The 27,356-nt window shown below is 45.0% G+C and overlaps 1 protein-coding gene across 1 annotated transcript in view; it reads left to right on the top strand.

Annotated features, from left to right (window-relative positions):
• Positions 1 to 27,356, top strand: part of GGNBP2 (gametogenetin binding protein 2) — a 677,078-nt gene that overhangs the window by 307,645 nt on the left and 342,077 nt on the right. Inside the window, exons 15-18 of the mRNA XM_044054566.1 lie at positions 15,170 to 15,174; positions 16,478 to 16,495; positions 18,536 to 18,551; positions 21,839 to 22,027. Coding sequence (XP_043910501.1) covers positions 15,170 to 15,174; positions 16,478 to 16,495; positions 18,536 to 18,551; positions 21,839 to 22,027 — 228 coding nt within the window. The remainder of the gene's footprint in view (positions 1 to 15,169; positions 15,175 to 16,477; positions 16,496 to 18,535; positions 18,552 to 21,838; positions 22,028 to 27,356) is intronic.

Raw genomic sequence — 27,356 nt, 5'->3', positions numbered from 1 at the left:
GCTGTATCTTCCCTTGGGGCCTTGGCAATAGACAGAGACCCTTTTCTAGAAATCAGTGTTGTGGTAAGTCTCCAGGATCTTTTCAAGCATCTTGCTGAGTCGTTGTCCCCCCCCCCCGAGAGGCAGAGGGAGAAATAATTAAACAATGTAAGTCTCCACCCATGTGGCAGAGGGTGTCCGCAAAATCAAGGGTTCAGAGATTCCTTCTCAGACAGATCCTTAAACTGCTCCTTAAGGGTTGTAGGGCTTTTCTTCTCTAGAGGCAGTCAGCGATGTTTGTCTTTGCACCTGAAAGCCTGGGCAGCAGTCCATGGCAGTGGTAATAGCCAATCTAAGACTGCATGGCTTAGGGGTGTTTCCTTATTTAGACTTGTTCCTCATCACATCAACCAGGGATCTCCTACAAAAAGCTAGGAATTGCTCCAATTATACCAATATGTAGAAATCCCCATCATTCTTTCAAATCCTACCAACAAGTTCAAGTCTTGGAATTGATAGGGACTTGTCTTGATAGACAGTCGTCTCACTCCTAGCACAAAACAGAATTCTTGTTTTGGGATGGCATCTTTTCTCACCCCTTTCCCCAAACAGAACTGATTCTCAAAGCCCTAGGATCGATGGCTGATGCAGATGTTCTTAGTGTTTCCCTATTGCAGTTATTACATTTGGATAATCTGCTGGCAGGTTGCCCTCAGTCGGCCTGATTAATGAAGTCTTTGGTCCTGCGTCGGTTGATGTCCCTTCTTCCATGACGTCAGGGGTATAAAATATGCAGCAGACGCCATTACATCAATCTTTCTTGCCGTGCGGTGCCCGAAGCAGAAGCAGTTAGGAAGTGCTGGTTGGCAGACTCCTGAAATTTTCATTTGAGTTTCAGAACCGAAGTCTTCAACTTAAAGCTAAGTACCCCGTTGGGGAAACTTTTTCTTGCTCCTTACCAATGTCAGTAAAAGTTAATTGCATTACTTGTGGAAAGCAAATGCCTCATAAAGATTTTCATTCGTACTGCATTCCTTGCCTAGGCCCTGACCATGACGTACCTTGTCGGTTTTGTGCTTTATTTAATCAGTGCACTATCCGTGTTCGGTATATTTTTGCCTCTAAATATTTCGGTTCTCTGTTTAATTATCCAGAAAATGTTTGTTAGCCATCTGACTACAGGGATTCTGAAAAAATGCAAACATAAAGACAGAGACAGTCTGCCGAGGTCCAAAACTGCCGACGACGCTTCTCCAAAGTCAGTCGCCAGTTTGCCGGTACTCAGTGAGGCACTTTCGCAGCCCCTGATACCAGCTTCTTCTGATTCACAGGCCTCTACTGAGACCCATTCGGAGTCCTTTATGCCGTGAGATACTTCAACTATGGAACCCGCGGATGTCTCTACCTTGGATGGGTCCGGAGCTGCTGTGCAGGCACTGGCTTCTGAGGGTGTATTCAGGCCTACAGACTTGCATATTAAATCGACACCACCTTCATTACTAAAGCCTAAATCTCGATCCATGTCCAAAAAAAAAACGCCCAGGCCCCTATGCCTAAAAAACAAATGATAAAAATGGCTGGAGATGTAATTACTCTAATTAGGGATAGTCAAACCCCCTCCCCCTCACCCAAGAGGCTTAGGGCTGAGCTTGATTATGAATCTTCTGATCAGGATTCTTTCTTCTGATGACCTGGATTTGTCCATACCTACTTATGAGGATTCTGATGCAGAGGATTCCATTCCCTCTGCTTTCCCTCCTGAGGATTTTTCTTTTGGGGAAACTTTACATACTTTAAGGGAGCATTTCCACTGGGAAGGCCACTAATTATCTGATTCAAAAGGGGCTTAGGGATTTCTGTCGTCTACCTCAGCATAGGCCTTTGGCTATACCTCCTGTACTAGACATCGTTGATGGTGTTCTCGGAGTCCAGTTTGGCCCCTGATTCCCTGCCTCCTGCTCCTAGTAAACCTGATGGATACTACAGGATTCCTGAGTCCCACAAGTTCCTTTTCAAAAATCCTGTTGCAGATCCAGAGACTATTTCTCAGGGGCCCAAGGGCATTAAGGCTTCTCCTGCTAAAAATCTTACCCCTTCTGATAGAGACTCCAGGGCGTGCTGGATAGATGGGGTAAAAAGGTTTATACTTCTGCAACCTTGGCAATCCGAGCTTTAAACTGCCAATTTCATATGTTACAGTAACAGCATATTATTGGACTGCTTAAACAGAAAATGATGTTGATTCCTGACTGTGTGGGAAATAAAGATTTACAGGATTTTATGCATTCTGCTGAACAAGTTGGAAAACGTACTTTGCAGTGTGGTTTTGATTCTTTAGAGGCCTCTTGCAGGGCTGCTGTTACTGGGTCTGTGCTTAGAAGGCATGCTTGGCTTAAGGAGCAATCTCTGCCTGATCATGTTAAAGCAAAATTGTTGGATGCTCCTTTAAATCAGGACTTCCTGTTTGGAAGTAAGGCTGAAGAAGTTTTAAAAAAGATGGAAGATAAAGCTAAATCTATGCAAACTGTAAAAGATTTCTTACAAGTGCAACCTCCAAGATATTTAGTAGGCACTGGCCTACTAAGAATTGGTCCTTTCCAGTCCCTTCCAGGTCCTCTCAAGCCAAACCCAGATACAGCAAAAAACCCAGGTTTCAGTCCCAGGGGACTCTCAGAACTAAGCAGTGTGGGGGGCCTCAACTTCCAAATCTGGAAATAACAAGGCAAATAATGATAGACAGGCTCAATGACTTCCTTTTAAAATTCCCAAGGACTTATCTTTTGGCCGCCCCTTTGCGGGGAAAGATTGCTCTTCATGTAAAGAACTGGGAACTCGTAACCCAGGACAAATGGGTATTAAATAGTGTCCCAGGGACACAGATTTCATTTCCACATGTTGCCAACACCAAACGGGTGGCCAGACCTGCCCCCCAATTAGTGGGCAGAGGCTCAAAAACAAGTACTTTCCCTCTTAAGCTTGGGGGCTATTCAACTGGTACCAGAAGAGGAAAAGGGGCAAGGTTTCTACTCGAGGCCTTTTCTGGTACCCAGAAAAGACTAATCATGGCAGCCAATCCTGGACCTGTCTACTCTAAACACCTTTCTGGAGATTCCAAAATTCAAGATGCTGACTCTTCACTAATTACTTCCTATGCTAATCAAAGATGCCTGGATGGCACCTTTAGATTTAAGAGGCATACCTGCATATCCCAATCAGGGAATCTTGCAGAAGATACCTACGCTTCAAAGCACGCTACTCGCATTATCATTTCTTTGCACTGCCCTTTGGCTTGTCTACTGCGCCCAGGATATTCACAAAGTGCCTGGCTCCAGTTATTGCATTTTGCAGGCAAAGAAATATTCAGATATTTCCGTACCTGGACGATTGTCTAATTCAGGCAGAAAACCAGGGCATACTTTTAAATCTTCTAACGTTTGTAAAAAGGGTTCTAACATGTCTGGGGTACACCATAAACGAAAAGAAATCACAACTGGTACCATGTCAGCAAATTGCACCCAGGAATGTAAGCTTGAATACAACTGCCCAGTTGGCTTTCCTCACGCCAGAAAAGCAAATTTATTTGTTAACTTACTCTAAACAAGTGGCCACAAAAACCCTGCTATCTGCAAGACAAATACTGCAAGGCTTGGAGTTCATGGCCTCCTGCATTCTTCTAATTCCATATGCAAGACTGCATATGAGGAAACTACAGCTATATCTAAAAAGTCTATGGAGTCAACATTATCACTGCCTGGAAACAATGATTCTTATCATACCTTGCCTACGCCTGGAGTTCCTATGGTGGGCAGAGGCCTGCCACCAAAACAAGGGACTACCATTCACATTACCCCCTGCCATCCAAACTGAACTACAGATGCATCAGACTATGCATGGGGGACTCACCTGGCAGGGAAGTGCATTCAGGGCAAATGATCCCACATCAAATGCACCTACATATCAATCAAAAAGAAATGGTAGCTGTACAAAATGCTCTGACAGCCTTCAAGGACTACATTCTACCTGGACAACTAATGGTAAAGACTGACAAACACCATGGTTATGTGGTACATAAACAAGCAGGGGGGTACGCATTCCTACCCCCTCTGCAGACTAGCCATGACATTGTGGAACACAGCCTTGAGCTACCAAGTGCACCTGCAAGCTCAATTCCTGCCAGGAAAATTGAGTACACTGGCAGATGGACTAAGCAGAAACCTCATGGACCCACATGAGTGGAAACTGGAACCCAGGATTTTCAACATGTTGACAAGCAAGTGGGCGAGCCCAGACATAGATCTATTTGCCTCCTCCCAGAACTACCAGTTGGACAAGTTTTGCACAAGGACTCCCCACAAACAAGCCTGGAAAGTGGATGCTCTCTCCTTCCACTGGAAAAACCTCAGTCTATGCCCCCCCCCCCACTGCCTCTGCTCTCCAAAGTTCTACTAAGTCAAGCAGGACAAACCAAGGATGATTTTTATTGCTCCAGACAGGCCGCGCCAACAATGGTACCCCGTCCTGCGCAGTGTAGCAGTTATCTCCATGGCACCTGCCTCAGACCCCTTCCCTGCTGTCTCAGCAGGAGAACCAAATTCTGCACAGTCAGCTTCCAACATTGAACCTCGCAGCCTGGCTAATCACTTAAATTCACCCTCATCATCTCAGCAAACCTGTGATGGATATCATCTTGGAGGCAAGGAGACCTAGTACTAGAATATCTTATGCTGACAAATGAAAAAAGATTCTGTGTTTGGAACCAGTCTCAAGGGATGCGCACAGCAGCGCCCAATTTACCTCAGATTTTGCAATACTTAACTGAAATGCTTCACAAGGACCTGTCTTTTTCCTCCATTAAAATCCACGCCTCAGCTATTTCGGCTCATTATAACACAGAACCTCCCCTCTTCTCTCATCCTCTGCTCAAGCAGCATCTCAGTGGGGCAAATAACTTGAGACCACCCAGGAAAACTTCAACCCCTGCCTGGGACCATAACTTTGTTTTGGAGAAACTCACTCTACCTCCTTTCGAGCCAGCTGCTACTGCAGACTTAAAATTTATTTCTTGGAAAACAGCCTTCCTTCTAGCAATCACTTCAGCTAGAAGGATATCTGAATTGCAGGCCCTTATGGCAGTGGAGCCTTTCATCATTTTTATGCGGACAGGGTATCTCTCGGGACCAATCTATCCTTCATGCCCAAGGTGGTTTCCATTGTGGCTCTTATTCAGTCCATTCATTTGCCAGCCTTCTTTTCCAATCCACAGAACAAAGGGGAACGGATTCTGCATTTCTTGGATGTGCTCAGCCATCTTAGATTCTACTTGGACAGGACTAAACCTCGAAGAAAATCTGAACTGCTGGTAGCATTTGCTGCAGGGGCAGAGGGGAATTCCATTTCAAAACAAACCATTTCTAAATGGATAAGCCATTGCATTCATTTCTGCTATAAGCACCATGGAAAACCTATCCCCCACGGGATCACATCTTACTCCACCAGGGCTGCATCTACTTCTGCAGCCTTTTTCAGAGGTGTTCCTACCAGGGACATCCTAGAAGCTGCTACCTGGAGCTCTGTACATACTTTCACCAAGCGTTCTTTACCAATTTTCTCTAAATCCAGAGCTGGTTTTGCCACTGCTGTGTTGCAGGGCTTTATAGCTGGCCCTAATTCTTCATAAACTTCTCCTCCCAACCATAGCTTTGGGAATCTACCCAAATGTAATGACCGAAACAGTGAAACATGAAGAACATAGTACAGTTGTGTACACTTACCATAAATGTAGATGTTAGAGTGTATTCACTGTTGCAGTCCTGGTTACCCTCCCTCCAGCCCCTTAACTTTTTCTGGCTATATTTCTACTTTCCTTTACTATGCTTACAAGCTTTTTGTTGCATTTGCTTATTTGTTGGAGGTATACCTTTGTGTTTTTGTTTATTTGCTCCCCATTAGGGGGGCACCTGACATCTGGGGCAATAAAAACTGATGTAATGGCATCTGCTGCATGTTCAATACTCCTGATGACCTGATGTCATGGAAGAAGGGACAGCAACCGAAGCAGGACCCAAGACTTTGTTAATCAGGCCGACTGTGGGCAACCTACCATCAGATTACCCAAATGTAATGACCTGCAACAGTGAATACACTCTAACATCTACACTTATGGTAAGTGTACACAACTGTACTTTAACTTTGTACCTACTACCCGTCTTCATATGCAAATCCTGTAGTGGAATGTGGCAGTACAATGGTCCTTCCTTTGACAGCCCTTGCAACATCCTATAAAGCTATCTGTGATTTGCAAAGACTCCCTACCGTGGTGGATTAAACCCAACAAAATTTAACAAGGATGTCCCTTTTATCCTTCTTCCCCAAATGCCACATTAACAATGGACTACTCCCATTGGGGTGTATTTCTTGGGATGGGACTGTTCAAGGCACATGGCCCTAGATGACACCAAATTACATATAAATGTCTTGGAGATGAGCAGTCCTTTGTGTTGCAGGCCTTTCAGAACTCTCTTCCTCTAAGGACAATTGCTATCCAAACGGACCATGTCAGTAGTTGGTACTTCAGCAAACAAGGGGAAAACCAGATCTTTACCTCCTTTGCCGAGAAGCAGTGACAGTTTTGCAGTGGGTGATCTTCTCCAACTGCTTGCTTGTAGTGATGCACATACTGGCTAAGTCCAGCATTCTAGCAGGCAAGCTCAGCAGTACTATCCAGATGCCTCACAAGTAATTTGTCAGTCAGTGGAAAACATGATCTTTCATGAATGGCGTCAGCCTTGCTGCAATCTATTCACCTCTCCCCTCAACAAGTGTCACAGGTTCTTTTCCCTAATTCACCCTCTGAGATGGTCACTGAGATTCTCTAGTCCATGTTTGTTCCTCTGGTCTTTCTGCTAATCCTCCCCTGCCTCTACTCCCCAAATTCCTTCAGAAAGCATTCTGTTGAACAGCCAGGTGTAATCTTCATTGTCCCCTTTTGCCTTTGGCAAGTGTTTCCTGTGGTGTATTCTGTCTCTTCCTTGGACACTGTACCCCTGTCCAGATCATCCTTTCACATCCATAAGGGATGACTCCTCTAGACATTGCAGTCCTCAGGTTGACTGCATATTTTCTCCATTTCCATTGATGGCTAGACATTCCAGACTTTCCTGTCCTCGTCACCAAATTTTATTTTCATCTCAGAAACCCTCTGCAAGAAGGATTTACAAAGGTAAATGGAAAAGGATTTCTTTTTGGGCTCAGCAGTGTGTGTTGGATCTTTTCACCCTTCTCCTCCCTACTGTTTTAGATTTTCTTGTCTCAATTTTCAATGTGGGGCAAGTTTCTCCATCAACAAAGTTTAGCTAGTAGGAGTCTCTGACTTCCATAATGGCGATAACTTGGATGAAGCTAAAAAGAAAGCCTTAGGTAGGACATTTCCTAAAAGTACCTTTTTATTTAGACCCCCATTAAAGGATCATACTCCACCTTGGGGTCATACTGTTGTATTACAAAGCTTAATACAGTAACCCTTTGAGCCCTCGGGCAAAGCAGATGTCAGACTTCTCTTTTGGAAAACACTCCCCCTTGTGGCTGTAACTTCTGCGAGACGAGTCTGTGAACTCAAGCACTCTCTCCAAAACTTTTATTTTGATATTCCATAAAGCTAGGGTTACCTTGTGTACTCTTTTTCTTTTTCCATAAAGATAGTTTACCTTTGTAAACAAACAAAACATGGAGAACACAGACCATAAAACTGGTAACCAATAACTGAAAAAATGGTCTGTATGCACCAGAAAGCAATAAATAATTTATTCCACATATAAATACAAGCGCTTTCACCCGGCCATAGTGCTGGGCTTTTCCAAGTAAAAACAAACACAGATCAGTATAAATACTCTTTCCCTTAAAAAAGGCGCCAAAAATCCCTTAAAGGGACATTTACATTCATTACTCTAATAATAAAAGTGCATACAAAACACAAAATATATGTGAAAAGTATATAAAACATAAATGTATTTAAAATATTGCACTATTCTCCTTTCATAAAGTACATTAATACAGAATACTCAAGGTTATTTTAAACCCATATTGTGGTTACCCAATAAGAACAATGTAAATTTGTATGGGTGACTAAAATATGTTTTATATACTTTTCACATATATTTTATGTTTTGCACTTTGCTATGCAGTTTTTATGTTTAGAGTAATGAATGTAAATGTCCCTTTAAGGGATTTTGGTGCCTTTTTTAAGGGAAAGAGTATTTTATACTGCTCTGTGAAAAAGCCCAGCACTGTGGCCGGGTGAAAGCCCTTGTATTTATCTGTGGAATAAATTATTTATTGCTTTCCAGTGCATCCAGACCATTTTTTCAGTTATTAGTTTACCTTTGTACTCGTCTTCCTTTTTACCCAAAGTTGCCTCAAAGAAACTTCATTCAAGTCATCAATTTGACAGTTTTCTTTCCTAAGCATGACATTTAAAGGAGAATACATGCTTCACATTTTTAGATGTACATAGGCAGCTTTGTTTCCATCTTCATAGTGCGAAAGAAATTAGAAAAATGTATCATTTCATTTGCCAGGAACAAATTAGGAAAACTAGTAACAAAAACTATTCTAGCCAAATGGATAGCAGATTGTATTTCTTTTGTTTACTCTTTGAAAGGTTTAACTTTCCCAGTTCAACCAAAAACACATTCAACTAGGTCAGTGGCTACATCCAATGCCTTTTGGGCAAGAGCTTCCATTAATACTTAATGAGCATTAGACCAAGTGGCAGCTGCGCAACTTCATTGCTTATTGCATGTTTGATATCCTCTCCAGAAACAGGGCTGCATTTGGTTCTGCAGTTCTCTGGAATATTTTTCTGTGAGGACCACCCAAGGTTACTGTAGCTGGGGATTTTGTCCCATTTGCTGGGGAATGAAATGACAACATCTGATATAGAAATTATGTACTTGCATAACTGTGCATCTGTATTGTCCAATTTCATTCATCTCCCCCCACCTTCCCCCTATCCACATCTCTGGGAGTGATCGGATGAAGATTGTTGTTAGGAACCACTATTCCTGTTTGAGCCCCTGTTCTGTTAATGTTTCAAATTTTCTGCAATACTATGATCATGTTTTATATTTCTACTATAGTATAGTAGCAGCAAACTTGATCTGAGGCAATGCAGTGGTCAGGGCCATTATGGGTTAAGGGAGATGCTTGAGAGTCCGATCCTAGAATCTAGACAAAAGTGGCAGAGTTGGATCCGAGATCCATTCATTGAATGAAAATGGACAACACTGATGCATAGTTATTGTAAGTACATAACTTTTATTTTCCATCGTTTCTTTATGCTGGACCCTAGAAAATTTAAACGTTCCTGTCTCTGGGTTTATAAGGCGGTCCCCTGCACTCTCATGTGGATGTCCTTCAAGGATGCATCTGCAGTCCTAACATATGGGTTGTCCTGCCTCAGGCAGCCCTTCGGTCGGCCGGATTCGAAAGTCTGGGTCTGGCCTCGGCTGATGTCGCACTTCACCCGACGTCACAGCTGCTGGGGTATAAAGGCATCAGCCGACGCCATTTTCCTCAGTCTTTCTTGCCGCGCGGTGCCCGAAGCAGAAGCTGTTCGCAAGTGCCGGTCGGCCATATCCAGAGATTTCTACTACCGAAGACTTCTAAAAAAGCTAAGTACCCCGTTGGGGACTCTTTCTTGCCTCAGCCGATGTCAGACAAAGTAAATAATTGTTTAACTTGTGGGAAACAAATACCTCATAAGGATTTCCACTCTTACTGCCTTCCTTGCTTATGGGTTTATAAGGCGGTCCCCTGCGCTCCCATGTGGTTCATCTTATCCCTAGGCAGGCAGTGGGAGGGACAGCGAGCTTGGTAGACTGCCAGAGGAGGGTAGCAGGACCCCCCACCATGCCCCAGGATTCCCACTCCTCACTTCTTGATACACTGGAAAATATTAAGGTACAACCCAACACTCTAATAATGGGTGATTTCAACTACTATACCATTAACTGGGAAAACTACTCCTGTACAAGCTCTTTTGCTCATCGTTTTCTGGAAATCATCAATTTCAACGCCTTGGATCAACTTATCCACATCCCCACCAGGGGCAGCAATATCCTAGACCTGGTCATCACCAACATGGGTGACTGGTGTTCCATACCAGAGGTCAGCTCCTCATTGGTCAGATCCGACCACAAGCTAATCACCCTAGACGTTCACATCCCGCTCCCACCCCCATTAGGAAAGCAACTGTAAAAGATTTCTCCAAAGCCAACTTCACACTTAAGACAGAAGTGGCAAACTTCACGACACCCATGCAGATGGACAATAGAGGTATGACGGCTGAATCCTACACAAATGCACTTTATAAGCACTTACACGAGTGCATGTATCGTGCTATCCTAACAGAACCAAGATGCTATCCTCCAAAAAAAAAGGAAGCCAATCTGTTGGTGGTCTTTCTTAAACTCTACAACAGAAGAAAAAAACTGTTGCAAAAAAGAGTAAAATCCCACAATTGGAGGAACACCTTGGTCAGCCTCAGTAAGAAGCTGAGATCCCTCATAAAATCATCCAAAGCTAGTTATGAAAACAAAATAGCCCCTGATTCTAAAGAAAACCACAAAGCATTATATAGCTATGTCAAGAATCTCGATGGCAACGCTCAGGTCTGCTCTGAGTTACAGCACAATGCCACTAAATATACAGAACCAACTGATATTGCCAACATTCTGACAGATAGGTTCAGTGCTAACTTTATCCCCCCTCTCACCCTCTAAAGGGCCCATCTTTATACCGGAAGAATGCAGAGTTCCTGTAATCACGGCTGCACAGGTAAAAACCTCACTCTCCAAGGCCAAGAACACAGCATCCATGGGACCTGACAACATCCCAGGCTGCCTTCTACACTAACTACAGAATGAACTGGCACCCCACCTAAGTATCATGTTCAATCATAGCCTCACCTCAGGCTTTGTGCACATTGAATGGTACACCACGACTGTTACCCCACTCTACAAAGGGGGGCCACAACAGACCCCGGGAACTATCGCCCCATTAGCCTGACGAGCCTGGTCTGCAAGGCCATGGAACATATCATCATGGAACTCATAAAGACATTGGAGATCTCCATACTCTGGACCCCACACAGTTCAGGTTTGTAAAAGGCAGATCATGTCTCCTAAACCTAATAGACTTCTTTGAAGTATTCACCAAAGCCATAGATGAGGGTAAGGTGGTTTGCACAGCCTATCTAGATCTCGCCAAGGTGTTCAACGCCATCCCCCACTCTGGAATTATAGATAAACTCACTAAACTAGGTATAAATCCCTATGTCACAAGATGGGTTGCCAACTGGCTTACTGACAGAACCCACACTGTGAAAGTAGCAGACTCCAAATCAGACTTCAGGCAAGTGGAGTACCACAGAGTTCAGTGCTGGGTCCTCTCCTGTTTGGTATCTACTTCTCTGAAATACAAGCTAACACAGAAGGTCTTTGGCTAACTAAATTTGCAGATGACTGCAAACTAAGAGCCATAATTGAAACTCCTAACGATGTGGACATCCTACAAAAGGGCCTCACTGAGACAGATGTCTGGTGTCAAAGCCATGGTCTCAAGCTCAATGCCAAAAAGTGCATTGTCATCCCCTTTAGTAAAAACTCTGTACCCATGAACTACCACATAGGCGGTAGTCTACTTAATACCAAAATTGTTATACGAGACCTTGGGACACAGGTGGACAGTAGTCTCTCCTTTGATAATCACATCGCTACAGTGGTCAGGAAATCCTTCTACGTGGCACAACTCATCCAGAAAAAGAGGTCATTGTTGCCCTCTACTCATCACTCATTAGACCCATTATAGAGTACAACGCCCGTTTTGGTATGTACCTCACAAGACATCTACAACAACTGGAAAGGCCGCAAAAATACCTTACAAAGAGGATTACTGGCCTCAAACAGATGCCTTACGCAGACAGTCTCAAAAATATCCAGCTTTACTCCGCATATCACCTACTCAGAGGTGATCTCTGCCTAACATACAAAGCTATGTCAAACCCAGAGCTGTTGGACATGCTCCACTTAAAAAAATCCAAACCCCTCCGAGCTGCACACTCTAGGGACCTAAACCTTGTCACCACAATAAACAGAACATGCTGGAGGGATAGATTCCTGTCGGAGACTTCCCATACTCTGGAACAGACTACCTATCTGTCAAACAGAGCTCCTCATTAGCACTCTTCAAGAAAAATCTTGATTGGATGGGTAATAAGAAATTCACCCCGGGGTTCACTTCTGTGGTTCTGCTTGACAGGGGCACAGGAAAATCATTTTCTTGGGTGGCGAAAGCCAGGGTACCTTTTTAGCTAGGCTTGTATATGCCCTAGGGCCAGTAGCCTAGTACCTACCTATGAACTAATAACCGAAAGCAAGTAAGACAGTGTGTTCTATGAACATCCACTGTTATAGATAAGTAGGAATTGCCCAGCTGTAGTTTCTTAATGGACCTTGTGGATCCACCTGCAGTCTTGTTTCAAGAGAGTCACTTGGTCTTGGCTTTGAGATTTAAGTGACATTTAAAACTTTGAAGTTCTGACCTCTGATCCAGTTGGATCTGATAACCCACAGATTTTGGTGGCCTGAAGAAAACCTGGATGTAGTAGTATAAGTGCATATCTTTTGTTTCATGCTTTAGATGCTATCAGAGCTGTCATTGAAGCCAGCTTCACAACTGTACATAACCTCACAACACCCGGGGGGGGGGGGGGGGTACTGCACTAAGCAACTGAGGAAGTGCTGTATACCAGCCATCCTTATGGACTTAAGCTGTTGTGGTTATCTTCAATATTATGGATATGATTATTGCAGTATCTCTGAACCCTATTATGTATGTAGTAGTGTGTAATAATTTCTCGTAACAGTAGATGTACAAATACTGGAAGCGTGATTGACGTTTATAAGGCAGGATTAACTGTTGTGCATATTTCATTAGAAAATACCAGCACAAGTTATGTATACAACTCCTGCATTAAATACCCACTTTTCTTCATTCTCAGTTCTATCTTTTATATTTGTGGTATGTTAACTAGTCTACTGAATCAGGCTTAAACATGGTGTTCTTCGTGTTTCACTGTTGCAGTCATTACATTTGGGTAATCTGCTAGCAGGTTGCCCTCAGTCAGCCTGATTAACAAAGTCTTGAGTCCTGCGTCGGTTGCTGTCCCTTCTTCCATGACGTCAGGTCGTCAGGGGTATAAAACATACAGCCAACGCCATTACATCAGTCTTTCTTGCCGCGCGGTGCCTGAAGCAGAAGCAGTTCGCAAGTGCCGGCCGACTCCTGAAACTTTCGTTTTCGAGTTTCAGAACCAAAGTCTTCAACTAAAAGCTAAGTACCCCGTTGGGGAAACATTTTCTTGCTCCTTACCGATGTCAATAAAAGTTAATTGTATTACTTGTGGGAAGCAAATACCTCATAAGTATTCATTTGTACTGTATTCCTTGCCTAGGCCCAGACCACAACGTGCCTTGCTGTCGGTTTTGTGCTATAGTTAATCAACGCACTATTAAACGTCAGTATATTTTTGCTTCAGCTCATTACAATACGGAACCTCCTATTTTTTCGCATCCATTACTAAGGCAGTACCTCAGAGGGGCAAGAAACATAAGACCCCCAAGGAGAGCACCAATACCTACTTGGGACCTCAATTTTGTTTTAGGAAAACTCACACTGCCTCCGTTTGAGCCAGCCTGCACAGCTGATATAAAATTCTTATCATGGAAAACTGCTCTGCTCATAACTTCAGCAAGAAGAGTCTCAGAGTTACAGGCACTAATGGCGGTGGAACCTTTCATCATTTTTCATCAGGACAGGGTCTCTCTAAGGACAAACCCAACGCTTATGCCAAAGGTAGTTTCCAGTATGGCTCTTAATCAAACTATTCATTTACCAACTTTCTATCCAAATCCCCAGAATAAAGGGGAGAGACTTCAACACACTTTGGACATACACAGGCAGCTAAGATTCTACTTGGACAAAGCAAACGCTTTCAGAAAAACTGAGCCATTTGTATCTTATGCTGCAGGAACGCAAGGAAAGCCCATCTCAAAGCATCCAATTTCAAAATGGATAGGACACTGCATTCGCTTCTGCTATGCACAACATGGCAAGTCAGTGCCTAAGGGCATCAGGCCACATTCAACAAGAGCAGCAGCCACTTCAGCTTTTCTCAGAGGAGTACCAACCAAGGACATTTTAGAAGCTGCAACCTGGAGTCCAGTGCACACCTTCACAAAGCACTACCACTTACCTCTACTCTAAATCCAGAGCAGGCTTTGCCACTGCAGTCCTGCAGGACCTGGTAGCCTCTCCTAATCCTATTTAGGCCTAGCCACCCAACCTCAGCTTTGGGATTCAACCCAAGTGTAATGACTGCAACAGTGGAACACGATGAACATAGTACAGTTGTGTACCTACCATAAACGTAGATGTTAAAAGTGTATTCACCGTTGCAGTCCAGGTTACCCTCCCACCATCCCCCTTTTCATTGCTGGGACTTTTCTGTACTTCTCAACTCTATACAACTTATGTGGTGTATTTGCGTGTAGATGAAGGAATTTTTTTTTTTTTTTTTTAGTACATGCATGCTTTTTGGCATACTTTTTTACAGCCTACCTATTTGGGGGCAGCTGATGTCTGGGGCAAGAAAAACTGAAGAAAATGACATCTGTTTCATCTTTTATACCCCTGGCGCACTGACGTCAGGGAAGAGGCGACGACAGCCGACACCTGACCAAGACTTTGGAACTCGGGCCGACTGCGGGTAGCCTGCCAGCAGGATACCCCAAGTGTAATGACTGCAACAGTGAATACACTCTTAACATCTACATTTATGGTAGGTACACAACTGTACTTTTCCTGTTATGATAAGGCGATATTGGGTCTGGTATATCATACCTTTTAGGCAGCAAACTCTATGTGAAGGGAGATGAGGGCATTATGGGTAAGGAGAGGAGTCTGGAGCTCGGATCCATAGCTGGAAAGTGTGGCCATATCGGATCTGATGTGGATCCGGAACCCACAGGTTGAAGACAAAATACAACTACTCAGATGGAAAGTTATGAGTTCATCACTTTTTTCTTCCCTCTTCAGGATGGTGTGCTGAGATGGCTGATATTAATGGTGTCAGTTTTAGTTGCCAGATGTTTTTATGATACTTCACTGAATGCCTCAGTATGCCCTTATTAAATAGCTAGAGATATTTTGAGTTGCAAAATGACTGCCTTAACATTTTAAAAGCAGCTTAAACGTAAATGTTATAATGTGATAGTGTTCAATCCCGCCGTTTGTTCTTACACATGGGTTCGGAGCCGATCCTCGGCTCCGTGCCGGCCTCTTGCAAGCTCTGCATCGAGAAGAAGCTCGAGACAATCTAATACCCACAATCCCCCTCTGCCTTTACCTCAGATCTAGTTTGCCGCTGCTGCATACGCATCGTTGGGAGCTAGCTCGAGAGTTTCTAAGCTAAGATATAACTTTTATTGTTATATTTTATTAGGATACTAGTCTGTTTGATATTTTTCAGTGTTAACTGTGTGATTGTGTTGTGGTTCCGTTAATTTATTGGTACCGTTAACTTTAATTATCGGTCAAATTGTTATCGGGGCCTACACCCTTCATATCTTACCTAGTTGAGAAGAATTTTTTACCGGATTTGACAATTTTATCGGTTTTGACTAACTTTATCGGACTTGACTGTTTTTTACTGGATTTGTCTTTCTTCCCTATAATGTCTGAGAAGGTAAAGTCTGGTTTCAAGCGTTGTCAGTGTGGCCAGAAAATGTCGGTCACTGACAACCATAGTTCCTGCGTCTACTGCCTTGGCCCTCTCCACTTACAAGAGGATTGCTCCATCTGTCACTCTTTTAGTGGGAGGGTCATGACAGATAGGCGCAGGAAACTAATGGACAGAGGTCTATTGAAACCGGCTTTCCAAGAGGCTCTGGATGCTTCTGACCAGGCATCAAAGTCCTCTAAGGAGTCGAAGACGTCGGAGCCTAAGTCATCGGCTCCGAGCTCTTCTTCAAAGGTTAGATCACCGGTTCCACAGACTTCGGGGCCGAGTGTTCAACTGGTATCGGTTCCTGAGCCTCGAGTCTTGGAACTGGTGATGGAGCTCCCTCCTTCGGCCATATTGAGGTCGGCTCCGTCTTCGGTTCCTTCGATCCGTTCTTCCTCCAAACTTTCGGATGTCGATGTGGATCGCGTGGTGCAGAAGTTATTGGAGCATTCGGCCCTCTCTAAACTTATTTCGGTTTCCACCCAGTTGGTGTCGAAACTTGAAGGCCTTCCTGTATCTCCATCCATTCCTCCTCCGAAACCGATTCAGTCTTTGGAGCCGGAAGAGGCTGATCTACTGATTGTGGAGCCCTCGGGTCCAGAACAGTCTTTTTCTCGGTCTGTTCCCCTCACCTCGACTCTGTCGGACCGTACCGAGTCTCGGAGCCGACGGTCTGTTCTTGGTTCCGGGCCGAGAGTCGAACCGGCGTGTCGGTTCCGACTCTCCTCGGGCCTCGGGCGGATCGATTCGGCTCCGTCCTCGGGTCGATGCCTTCGGTGCCTGTGTCGGGATTCTTCCCATTTCTTGAACCGGGGACTCTTCGATGCGGGACCCGGGGCGTTCGACCTGATGAGGAAGGTGTTGTCTACCCAGACAACCACATCAGTGGAAGCAGTTTCTCCTCCCCATAAAGGGCCTTTGTCTTCATCTGCACCCACGGCCACATCCAAGCGTCGGGCACCAGTGTCTCAGCCACCCCTGGAGGTGCCCCTCTTCTTCCGAGGCTTCTTCGGATGCTCCCCACGAGGAAGTCCCTAGGAAGAGATTGTGTAAGAGGAGACACTTGGATTCTCCACAGGAATCCTTGACATCTGACACTGACTTAGATGAGTCAGAGGGGTCCCCTAAGTCACCTTCAGAAGATGTCTCTTTTCGGACATATTGGAGATCCTGAAGCAGAGAGGTGACTGGCAGTCCCTTCCCCCTTCTGAGGATGAGTCAGTTCTGCTGAAGGCATTTGGTGCTCGCCCTTCCTCCTCCTGGGTCACTCCGCCCTTCGACGGAACTAATGGAACTAATTGCTCGAAGGGCGTGGGAGGCTCCTGACACAGTGGAACCTGTTCCAAGGAAACCTAACAAGTACATCACAGCACCTCAGGATAAGTCCTACCTTCCAGTAGACGCTATGGTGGTGGCAGCAGCCACGAAAAAGGAGATGTCGGAGTCTTCTTCGTCTATCCATCCTCCTAATAAAGACTCTAGGACGATGGATAGATACGGGAAGCGCATTTTTAGTTCAGCGGCTTTTTCCATGCGGTCCCTGAACTATTTGACCCACTTTACACGTCTACAGAGGGATCTAGTCAAAGAGTTGGGAGATACCCTCCAGGGTGCTACAGATGCAGCTGTCTCAGAGAAAGTGACAGCTCAACTTAATACCCTAACATCGATTGTTAACTCGTCCATGAGGCTGATTTCCTACGCGGCGAAGGTGCGAGTAGGGCAGCAGCTTCAACGATTGCTCTTGGTAGACAATCCTGGATGCGCCTATGCCCCTTGCGGAAGCCTTCAAGTCTTCCTTTACAACGCCCCATTTCACGGTGCCACTCTCTTTCGCCCCAAAGTAAAGGAGACCCTTACTCGGTGTGAACAAGAGGGAAAGACTCTGTCTGCTGTCGGAGTCCGTTTTTCCACCCCAACCCGACCGCACCCCAAAGGGGAACACGGTGGAAAAATTGTGTTTCGAAAACCCCCAAGGGTCTTTCTCAGGCACACAGGGTGATGCCCCCTCTAGAGGCAGAGGAGGGGTCAGAGGTGGAAGACGCCGCCCTGGCGGCAGAGGGGGTCCGCAACATCAAGGTGACAGGGAAACACTCCCTGGTAAACCTTTCCAGCACTCCTGAGAGGAGGCCCGACTGTCCTGCTCTGGAGGCAGTCGGGGGTCGCTTAGCTTTATACCCTCAGGCCTGGCAAAATATAACTACAGACAAGTGGGTAAAAAGCGTGGTTACCAGAGGTTACAACATACCCTTCCTATCTCATCGCATCCCAAAGAAAAGACTCCCAGATGTACCGCCCCATCTGCGAGAGCCAGCAGCTTTAGAAATTTCAAAGCTGCTAGAAAAAGAGTCATCCAGCCAGTCCCAGCGGACCAGCAAGGATTCGGGACTTACTCAAGGTTCTTTTTAGTTCCAAAGAAAACAGGGGACTGGAGGCCCATTCTAGACCTAAGCTACCTCAATACTTTCGTCAAGAAAGAAAAGTTCCGAATGGTCACGCTTCAGTCGATCCTTCCATTCTTACAGAAGGACGAGTGGATGTGCTCAATAGATCTAGAGGATGCATACTACCACATCAAAATGGCCAGGGCATCCAGAGATCATTTATGCTTCGGCTGGGAGCCAGTCATTTTCAATTTCGAGCCCTGCCCTTTGGTCTGACCTCAGCCCCCAGGGTCTTCACCAAATGCATGGCAGTGGTAGCGTCTCACTTGAGACGCCAGGGATTCCAGGTGTTTCCGTATCTGGACGACTGGCTCCTTTCGGCCACCACCAGGCGTCAACTACTGCAGGCCAGAGACTTTGTTCTCCAACTGTGTATTCACCTAGGGATCTCCGTAAACTTCGGAAAATCCTTACTTCAGCCATCACAAAACATCTTGTTCATAGGAGCAGAGTTAGACACACGTCAGTTGATTCTGAGGCTTCCCCCAGAAAGGATATTATCACTTCAGACTCATATTCGTCTTCTACTCTTGTCAAGGAAATCTCCTGCAAAACTAGTACTAAAGGTGTTGGGCCTCATGTCAGCCTCCCTGATTGCAATTCCCCTGGGAAGGCTGCACATGAGAGTCCTACAATGGCTGCTGTTTGCACAATGGTCGTTTCAACAACTACCTCTAACACACGAGATTCTTATAACAAAGACATGCAAAGCAGATCTAAACTGGTGGCTTCAAACGTTCAACCTTTCCCAAGGGAGACCGTTTGTGCTACCCACGCCCACAGTTACAGTGACCACGGACGCTTCCCTGATAGGGTGGGGGGGCATCTTTCAGGGACAGACAGTCCAAGGCGAATGGACCAATTTGGAGTACAATCTGCACATCAATGTTCTAGAGTTGAGGGCAGTGTTTCTAGCGTTGCAACACTTTGCTCTCCTTCTTCCTCTAGGGACTATTGCAGTTCAGACGGACAACATGTCTGTAGTCTGGTACATAAACAAGCAAGGGGGAACCAAGTCCTATCAGCTATGCAGAGAGGCCATGAGAATTTGGCAGTGGGCGGAGTCCACGGGTCGCTTTCTAATAGCAACGCACATCCCGGGGTCATCCAACGTCATAGCCGACAGGCTCAGCAGAGCAATTCTGTTACCGCACGAGTGGTCCCTAAAACAGTCAGTGGCGAAAAGGATTTTTCGCACGTGGGGCCAGCCTTCCTGCGATCTGTTTGCGTCTCCAATGAACGCCAAATGCAGGAGCTACTTTGCCCTATTACCCCCTCCAGGGGAAGTCCCCAGGGACGCACTGGTTCACGATTGGCCCCCGGGACTCCTGTACGCATTTCCCCATTTCCTCTGATATCAAAGTTTCTCCAGAAAGCCAAGAACCAACACAGGACGATAATCCTCATTGCCCCGTTCTGGCCTCGTCAAATTTGGTTTCCCTTCCTGAAGATACACTGCATTCGGGGACCCTGGATTCTGGACCCAGAGCCAGACCTATTGACTCACTCGTCAGGGGTTCCCCATCCCGCGCTTCTGTCCCTCCATCTAGCAGCTTGGCTGCTCCAATTCCCAACTTAGCCAGGTCTGATCTTTTGTCACCAGCAGTCCAGGATATTTTGGTGGCTTCGCATAAAGCTTCCACTACTAAGACATATGCTAGCAAATGGAAGCGATTTGTATTCTGGGCGAATACACACCATGTGGATCCTTTTATAGCTCCTTTGAATAAGATCTTAGAGTTCTTAACAGACTTATTCCATCAGGGTGCTTCTCCTGCTACACTAAGAGTTCAATTGGCTGCCATTTCGATTTTCCATGTGGAAGAATGTGGAGCTCCTGTTATGGCTCACAGACTTTGTAAAGCCTTTTTAAAAGGAGTTTTTCATATTAGACCACCGGTCAGATCTCCTACGTCACCTTGGAGTCTAAATTTGTTGCTATCTAAATTAATGTTGCCCCGCTTTGAACCTGCCTCTTCTTGCTCACTAAAATTTTTATCCTGGAAAACTCTCTTTCTGGTAGCCATTACTTCCGCTAGGCAGTATCTGAACTTCAGGCTCTTTCCATCAAGCACCCGTATTTGATCTTTCACTCTGACAGAGTTTCTCTTGAACCAATTCATCCTTCCTCCCTAAAGTGTGTTCTATTAACAATATTAATCAGTCCATTGAATTACCCACTTTCTTCAAAACCACTCCAACAAAATGGAGTATATGTTACACAAATTAGATGTTCACAGACAGCTAAGATTTTATTTGGATAGAACAAAGGATCACAGAAAAACAGATCAACTCTTTGTGGCTTTTGCTGATAGCAGGAAAGGACTTGCAGTTACCAAAAGAACTCTTTCTAAATGGTTAACGGATTGTATAATCTATGTCTACGATTCTTCAAATCAAACCCTGTTACACAAACCCAAAGGACATTCCACAAGGTCAGTGTCTACATCTTTGGCTCATGCAGCCCGCCTACCACTGGGCGCTATTTGTGCAGCTGCTACTTGGTCTAAACCACATACATTCATTTCTCATTATAAGGTAGACAAGGTTTCTAGGGACAGGGCAACCTTTGGTTCCACTGTGCTCAAGAACGTCCTCCCGTGAGTTCCTCAGGAACAAGGAGCTAGGGGCGCTACCCATGTGTAAGAACAAGCGAGATTGAACACTATCACATATAGAAGTTATGTCCTTACCATAACGCGTTCCATGTGGAGTGTTCATCTCGCTTTGTTCTTACAGTCCCACCCTCCCACCCTTAGGAAGAACGTTCTTTGATGCCTGGCCAGGAGCATTCTGCTACTGTTACAATATTGTGTACATAGTTGACATATATATATTTTTATATATGTCTGTCTGGCTTATATATATATAGTTATGTGTAGATTCTTTCTGTACATATGTGATGTGAGCATGAGTGTGCTATTCTGTAGATTGGTTTGCTTGCAAACTAGATCTGAGGTAAAGGCAGAGGGGGATTGTGGGTATTAGATTGTCTCGAGCTTCTTCTCGATGCAGAGCTTGCAAGAGGCCGGCACGGAGCCGAGGATCGGCTCCGAACCCATGTGTAAGAACAAAGGCGAGATGAACACTCCACATGGAAAGTTATGGTAAGGACATAACTTCTATTTCTTTGCTGTGTCAGAAGTTAATCTGTATATGTTTCTGCTGAATTCCTTGTATGTTACCAGAGTTTATGCCGTGACATCCTTGTTTGTCATACACAAGTTGTACTTATTTATGATTACTGTATGTTTGATTTCAGGAAATGAGTAAGGATCAGTAGCAAGATAAAAATCTTGGAGTATCCAGTAACAACTGTTTGGGATGATAGGTAGCCTGTGTTGTGTAGACTTGGTGGGACTGTATGTTTGCCTACATGCCAGAGTGGTGATGTATAGCATCTTTCTTCCTTTTTTGAATATAGAAGGTTCATGGAAATACCCAGGCTACTTTAGTCTTACCAGAATTGGTACAGCACTTTTGATGCTGTGATATGATGTGCATTTGAATGCAAAGATGGAGAAAACCATGCCCAGTTGCTGTTCAAGTATTAATTAATTATGTTGTTTTGTAGATGGCAGTAGAAAAAGTACAGGGTATTAGCCGACTCGAACAGCTGTGTGAAGAATTCTCAGAGGAAGAAAGGGTAAGAGAAATGAAGCAGGAAAAAAAGCGCCAGAAAAGAAAAAACAGGCGCAAAAACAAATGCGTCTGCGACATTTCTGTGTCTCTGCAGAGTGCCAGCGAGATATGTCAAGAAAAGGTAATTTTTGTTTGTAAAGTGTTGAGTGATTGATGTTAAGACTGCTGATTTTCTGATGCTGAACTTATGGTGTTTTGCCACATATTTCTTGAATGAATTGCGATTTTGCTAATGTTAAGTTTCCTGTGTTTTGAAACGGGGATAAAAGCAAGGATGTATTGGAAAAATGCAGGCTAACTCAAGAATGGCGAGTAACATGGAAGGCTGTCAAACAATATTGCATCTACTTGTTTGCCATCTTTTTTGGCTAAAAATGCCTTCATGAGAAGGTGGTATGGTACATGGGTGCATATATTTTAGAGGTGCCCTAGACTGGTTAAGATGGCAGTTAAAAAAAAAAAAAAAAAAATGTTCAGTGAATTGTGGTTGGACCAGAGTGCTCTTTAAGCGAATTCTGGTAGATGTCCTTCTATTCCTATGTTGCAGTATTCTACGCATATGTTTACACTTCTAGTCTCTCATACGTGTGGCCAGTATCCAAAAGATTTCAGTCCCTCCTAGGTATGCAAGACGTCAGATGTAGGCGGGAGTACGTGGGCCATAAAAGTGATGGCACACACCAGCCCTCAGAACTTTCCAGCCGTCAGTCGTATTCAAGGTGTTCCTGCTGACAACAGATTCACTTTTCAGGCTAAGTACCCCTTTGGGGAACTTTTCAGTCCTTCTTTTTGTGTTACTGCCTTTTCATGTCATCCAAAAAGGGTAAATGTTAATGTGGGAGTCGGATCCCCTCATAAAGGCACCCATGATAAATGTTTGTTGTGTGTCGGATGGTTACATGATTATAAGGCCTGTCCTGTTTGCCAGGCGTTCATTTTGAAAACGTTGCGCAGTCGTTTGCATGCGCTCAATTTGTACTTGGAGAACCAATGTCTGAAACAACTTGCTTTGTGAATGGAGGGTTCATCGGATGTCTCTTCTGAACTGCCAAGAAAGAAGCTCAGATCTTTGCGGCCAGTGGCCAACATCGGCCTGGTCTCAGGATCTGGTACCAGATCCGCCGTACCAGAATTTGTGGGTACCTCTGGGTGACTGCACATCTGCAGAAGCTATTCCGATGATCGTTTCAGACACTGGTGGGGGGGGGGGGGCAGCGTGTTCAGGGAAACCTTCCGATTCCCTGCTTCAGACTTTGACACCTGCTTCTAAACAGGCGCCTGTTGGGACTCTCAAGAGGAGAGAAAAAAGGAAGCATATCTCTCAGCCAGCAGAAAGTATTCCAGACTGACAGGCCTTTAGCCAAAGCCTTTTCTCAGCTTTCATGGCCCTGAGGCCTATATCATTTGCTTCTGCCCCTTTATCTTTTCCTCTGAGACAGTTACTAGGGAAGAGGACATCTGTTCAGATTCCTCTAATTCCCTCTTACAGTTCACAACTTTTCTTACCCTTGGGATATGGATCCCCAGGGGAAGAATCTATAGACCCAGATTCTCCAGTTGAAGAGTTGACCTTCTCTGAAACTATTCTTAAAATGAAGTAACACTTCAGATGGGAATCCACTGACTTGTCTGAAATACAAAAGAGGTACTATGACCTCATCCAAATGGAAACATCTAGCCCTTCTGCCATTCCCCCTATACTGCCTGCCTTTTTAGATGCCTTCTCTTCTGCATCTCTCAACCTCCTGCTCCTTGTAAAGCTGACAGACTGTACAAAGTCCCAGATTCTGCTAAGCAGTTGATCAAGTGCCCTCCTGCAGATCCAGCTACCATTGCTGTCTCCACAGACAAAGCCTCTAAACTCCTACCTACCATCACCATTCTGCCTACTGACAAAGATGGTAAAACTGTGGAAAGGTTAGGCAAAAAGATTTGCACCTCATCCACCTTGGCATTTAGAGCTAACAGCTACCAGACTTGTATGGCAAAGTACATCATCTTGACACTGAAACCAAACTGTTGGAGGACATTCCAGACTCCTCAGCCAAATCATCTGTCTTCTCTACTGGCCTTTGCGTTCCAAGTCACCAGGCATTCAATTAAATGTAGCTGTGATGCTGCAGAATCCCCAGCAAGGTCAGCAGCTTCAGCTTCTGCACTTCACAGATGCTCTTGGCTGAGCTTGCAACCTCTGCCAGATGATTTTCAGAGCTAAGCTCAATGATGCACCACTTGACAATGCTGCCTTATTTGGCTCAAAAGTAGCAGACCTTTTCAAATCACTACAACAAAAAGGAAAAGAGGTGCAGGATCGTAAACCTCGTGCTAGTTTCTCCTGTACCTGAATTTTACAGGAACTATCATGCAAAAACATTTTTATCAGAAAACACTCCAATCCTGTTCACGCTAGACACAGACAAGCTGGAAAGAAAAATCCTTCAGCTAGTGCACCTTCCTTCTCTAGCCAAAGGGCGTCCTTTCAGGGCAAGGCAGCTAGCGGCTACCTGCCACTCCTGCCTCCCCCACCAGCTGCTTCCATTTTGCTGTTTTTTTCTTCTTTCCCATTGCCTTTCTGTTTGGCATCAGATTATCACTTCAGACAAGTTGGTCCTCTCCATCCTCCAAGAAGGTTACTACGCGTCATGGATAACCACTCCATTAAGGCGGGGCATGCCACAACCTCCTGCTCAGCAGCTGCCCCTCTTGCTTGACAGTACAGTTCCTTGTAGGTCAGGCCACAATAGAAAAAACTCCTCCTTCCCAATTTGGAAGAGGATTTTATTCAAAAGATTTTTCTGGTTCCCAGAAAAGAAGGGCCTTTAAGACCCATCCTAGACCTTTCAAGACTCAACCCTTTCTTAAATGTACCAACCTTCAAAATGCCAACTCTACTTCCCCTTATGTACAAAGGCTTCCTGGCAACACTAGACATCAAGGATGCCTATTTACACATTCCCATCAAACCCACACACAGAAAATACTTATGATTCTTAGTGGGCTCCCCACTTTGGCAGTTCCCTGCCTTGCCTTTTGGATTCACTACCGCACCCAGAGTCTTCACCAAATACCTGGCTCCCATATTGGCTTTTTGCAGAACAAAAGGAATACAAATATTCCCATACCTGGACGACAGGCTTTTACAGGCTACCAGCCAAGAAACACTACTAACCCATTTCCAGTTTGTGGTCTGTCTCCTATGGGCTCTTGGGTTCCAAATCAACTTCCAAAAGTCCAGCCTCACAACAACCCAAGACATTGTGTTCTTAAGGTGCAGAATTCGCACAGACTTTGAGACATACCTGCCCCCAGCAAAGGGGAGATCTCTTACAGAACACCTGCAACGGATTTTACATTCCTCCCATCTGACTGCAAGGCAGTACCTCAAGCTTCTGGGTTACATGCAGTTATCCCCATGTTTAACCCTAGCTTGCTTGCACATGAGAAAACTACAGTGGTACCAACGCTCTGTCTGGAAGCAGTACAACCACCCACTGGAGCACATTGTGCCCCTGCCTTCCATGCCTAAAACAGGAGATCTTATGGTGGTTAGCAAAGGTCAACCCAATACTCCCCCTCCAACCACCTTCTCCAGGTCATGCATACAGATGCCTCAAACCTGGGGTGGGGAACCACTCTCGGCCATTGAAAAGTACAAGGCCTCTGGACATACAGACAGAAAAGAGCACATCAATGCCAGGGAAATGAGGGCAATCCTCCTAGTCCTTCAGGCGTTCACTCCATTCCTCCAGAAGGGATCTCTTTTGATATACAGAAATAAATCCCCAGTCCTGTGGTATGTCAACAAACAAGGAAGAACCAAGTCCTACCTGCTTTGCAGACTTCCTGTATTAGTGTGAGAAGTAGCACATCTTGGGTAATCACCCTTGACATCCACATCCCACCCCCACCCCCCAGTAAGGAAACCTCCTTAAACTTCTCCAAAGCCAACTTCATGCTACTGAAGTCAGAAGTGACAAACTTCACCCACGCAGACGGGATCTGGAAGTTCAGCTGCAGAATCCTACACTAAGGCACTGCACGAGCACATCCACTCGTTCATGAATCGTGCTATCTCAAATAGAACCAGGATGCTCTTCTCCAAAAAAAGGAAGCCAATCTGGTGGTCCCCCTGCTATAAACAAACTGTGCAACAGAAGGAAGAAACTGTTGCAGAAGAGAGTAAAATCCCAGGATGCAAAAAACTCCCTCACCAGCCTCAGTAAGAAGCTGAGATCCCTCATAAAATCCTCAAAAGCTAGTTACAAAAAAAAATTGCCAAAGATTCCAAAGACAACCACAAGGCATTCTACAGTTATGTCAAGAATCTGAATGTGCTCAGATCTGCTCTGAGCTACAACAGAATGGTATTAAATATACTGATCCCAAGGATATTGCCAATATCCTGGCAGATCGATGTAGTGCCAACTTTACTCCCCTCTCACCCCCTAAAGGGCCCATCTCATTACCAAAAGATTGCCAAATTCTGATAATCACAGCCACACCGGTAGAAACAGCACTCTCCAAAGCTAAGAATACAGCATCCATGGGACAAGATAACATCCCAAGCTGTGTACTACATGAACTACAAAATGAACTGGCACCCCACCTAAGTGTCATGTTTAATCATCGCCTCACCTCAGGCTTCGTGCCCACTGAGTGGTGCACAGTTAGTTATCCCGCTCCACAAGGGAGGATCCGCCTTGGATCCCGGGAACTACCATCCCATCAGTCTGACGAGCCTGATCTGCAAGGGCATGGAACGCATTATCATGGAACTTATAAACAAAGACATTGGCAACCTCCAGACACTGGACCCCACCCAGTTTGGGTTTGTGAAGGGCAAATCTTGTCTCCCGAATCTGATTGACGACTTCAAATCGGTCTCTAGAACTGTGGACGAGGGTAAGGTGGTCCACACAGCCTATCTGGACCTCACCAAGGCCTTCAACACCATCCCCCACTCTGGAATCATAGATAAACTTACTAAGCTGGGCATGAATCCCTACGTCACTCGATGGGTTGCCAACTGGCTTACTGACCGAACCCAGACTGTAAAAGTAGCCGACTCCAAATCCAGCTCCAGACAAGTGACAAGTGGAGTACCTCAGGGTTCAGTCCTGGGACCACTCTTGTTTGGCATCTACTTCTCTGAAGTACAGGCCAACACTAATGGACTCTGGCTAACAAAGTTTGCAGATGACTGCAAACTGGGAGCCATTATTGAATCCCCAAATGATGTGGATATTCTACAAAAGGGCCTTACAGAAACAGATGTCTGGTGCCAGAGCCATGGACTCAAGCTTAATGCCAAGAAATGTATCGTTATCCCCCTTGGAAAAAAACATGTGCCCATGAACTACCACATAGGTGGCAGGACACTAAACATCGAAAGTGTGATGAGAGACTTGGGGACACAAGTGCACAGTGGTCTCGCTTTCAAAAACCACATT

The sequence above is a fragment of the Protopterus annectens genome, chromosome 13.part0 (assembly GCF_019279795.1).
Source record: "Protopterus annectens isolate FY-2018-M chromosome 13.part0, PAN1.0, whole genome shotgun sequence".
Taxonomy (NCBI): Eukaryota; Metazoa; Chordata; order Ceratodontiformes; family Protopteridae; genus Protopterus; species Protopterus annectens.
The sequence above is the reverse complement of the archived record's forward strand: the minus strand, read 5'-3'. Positions and strand labels throughout refer to the sequence as shown.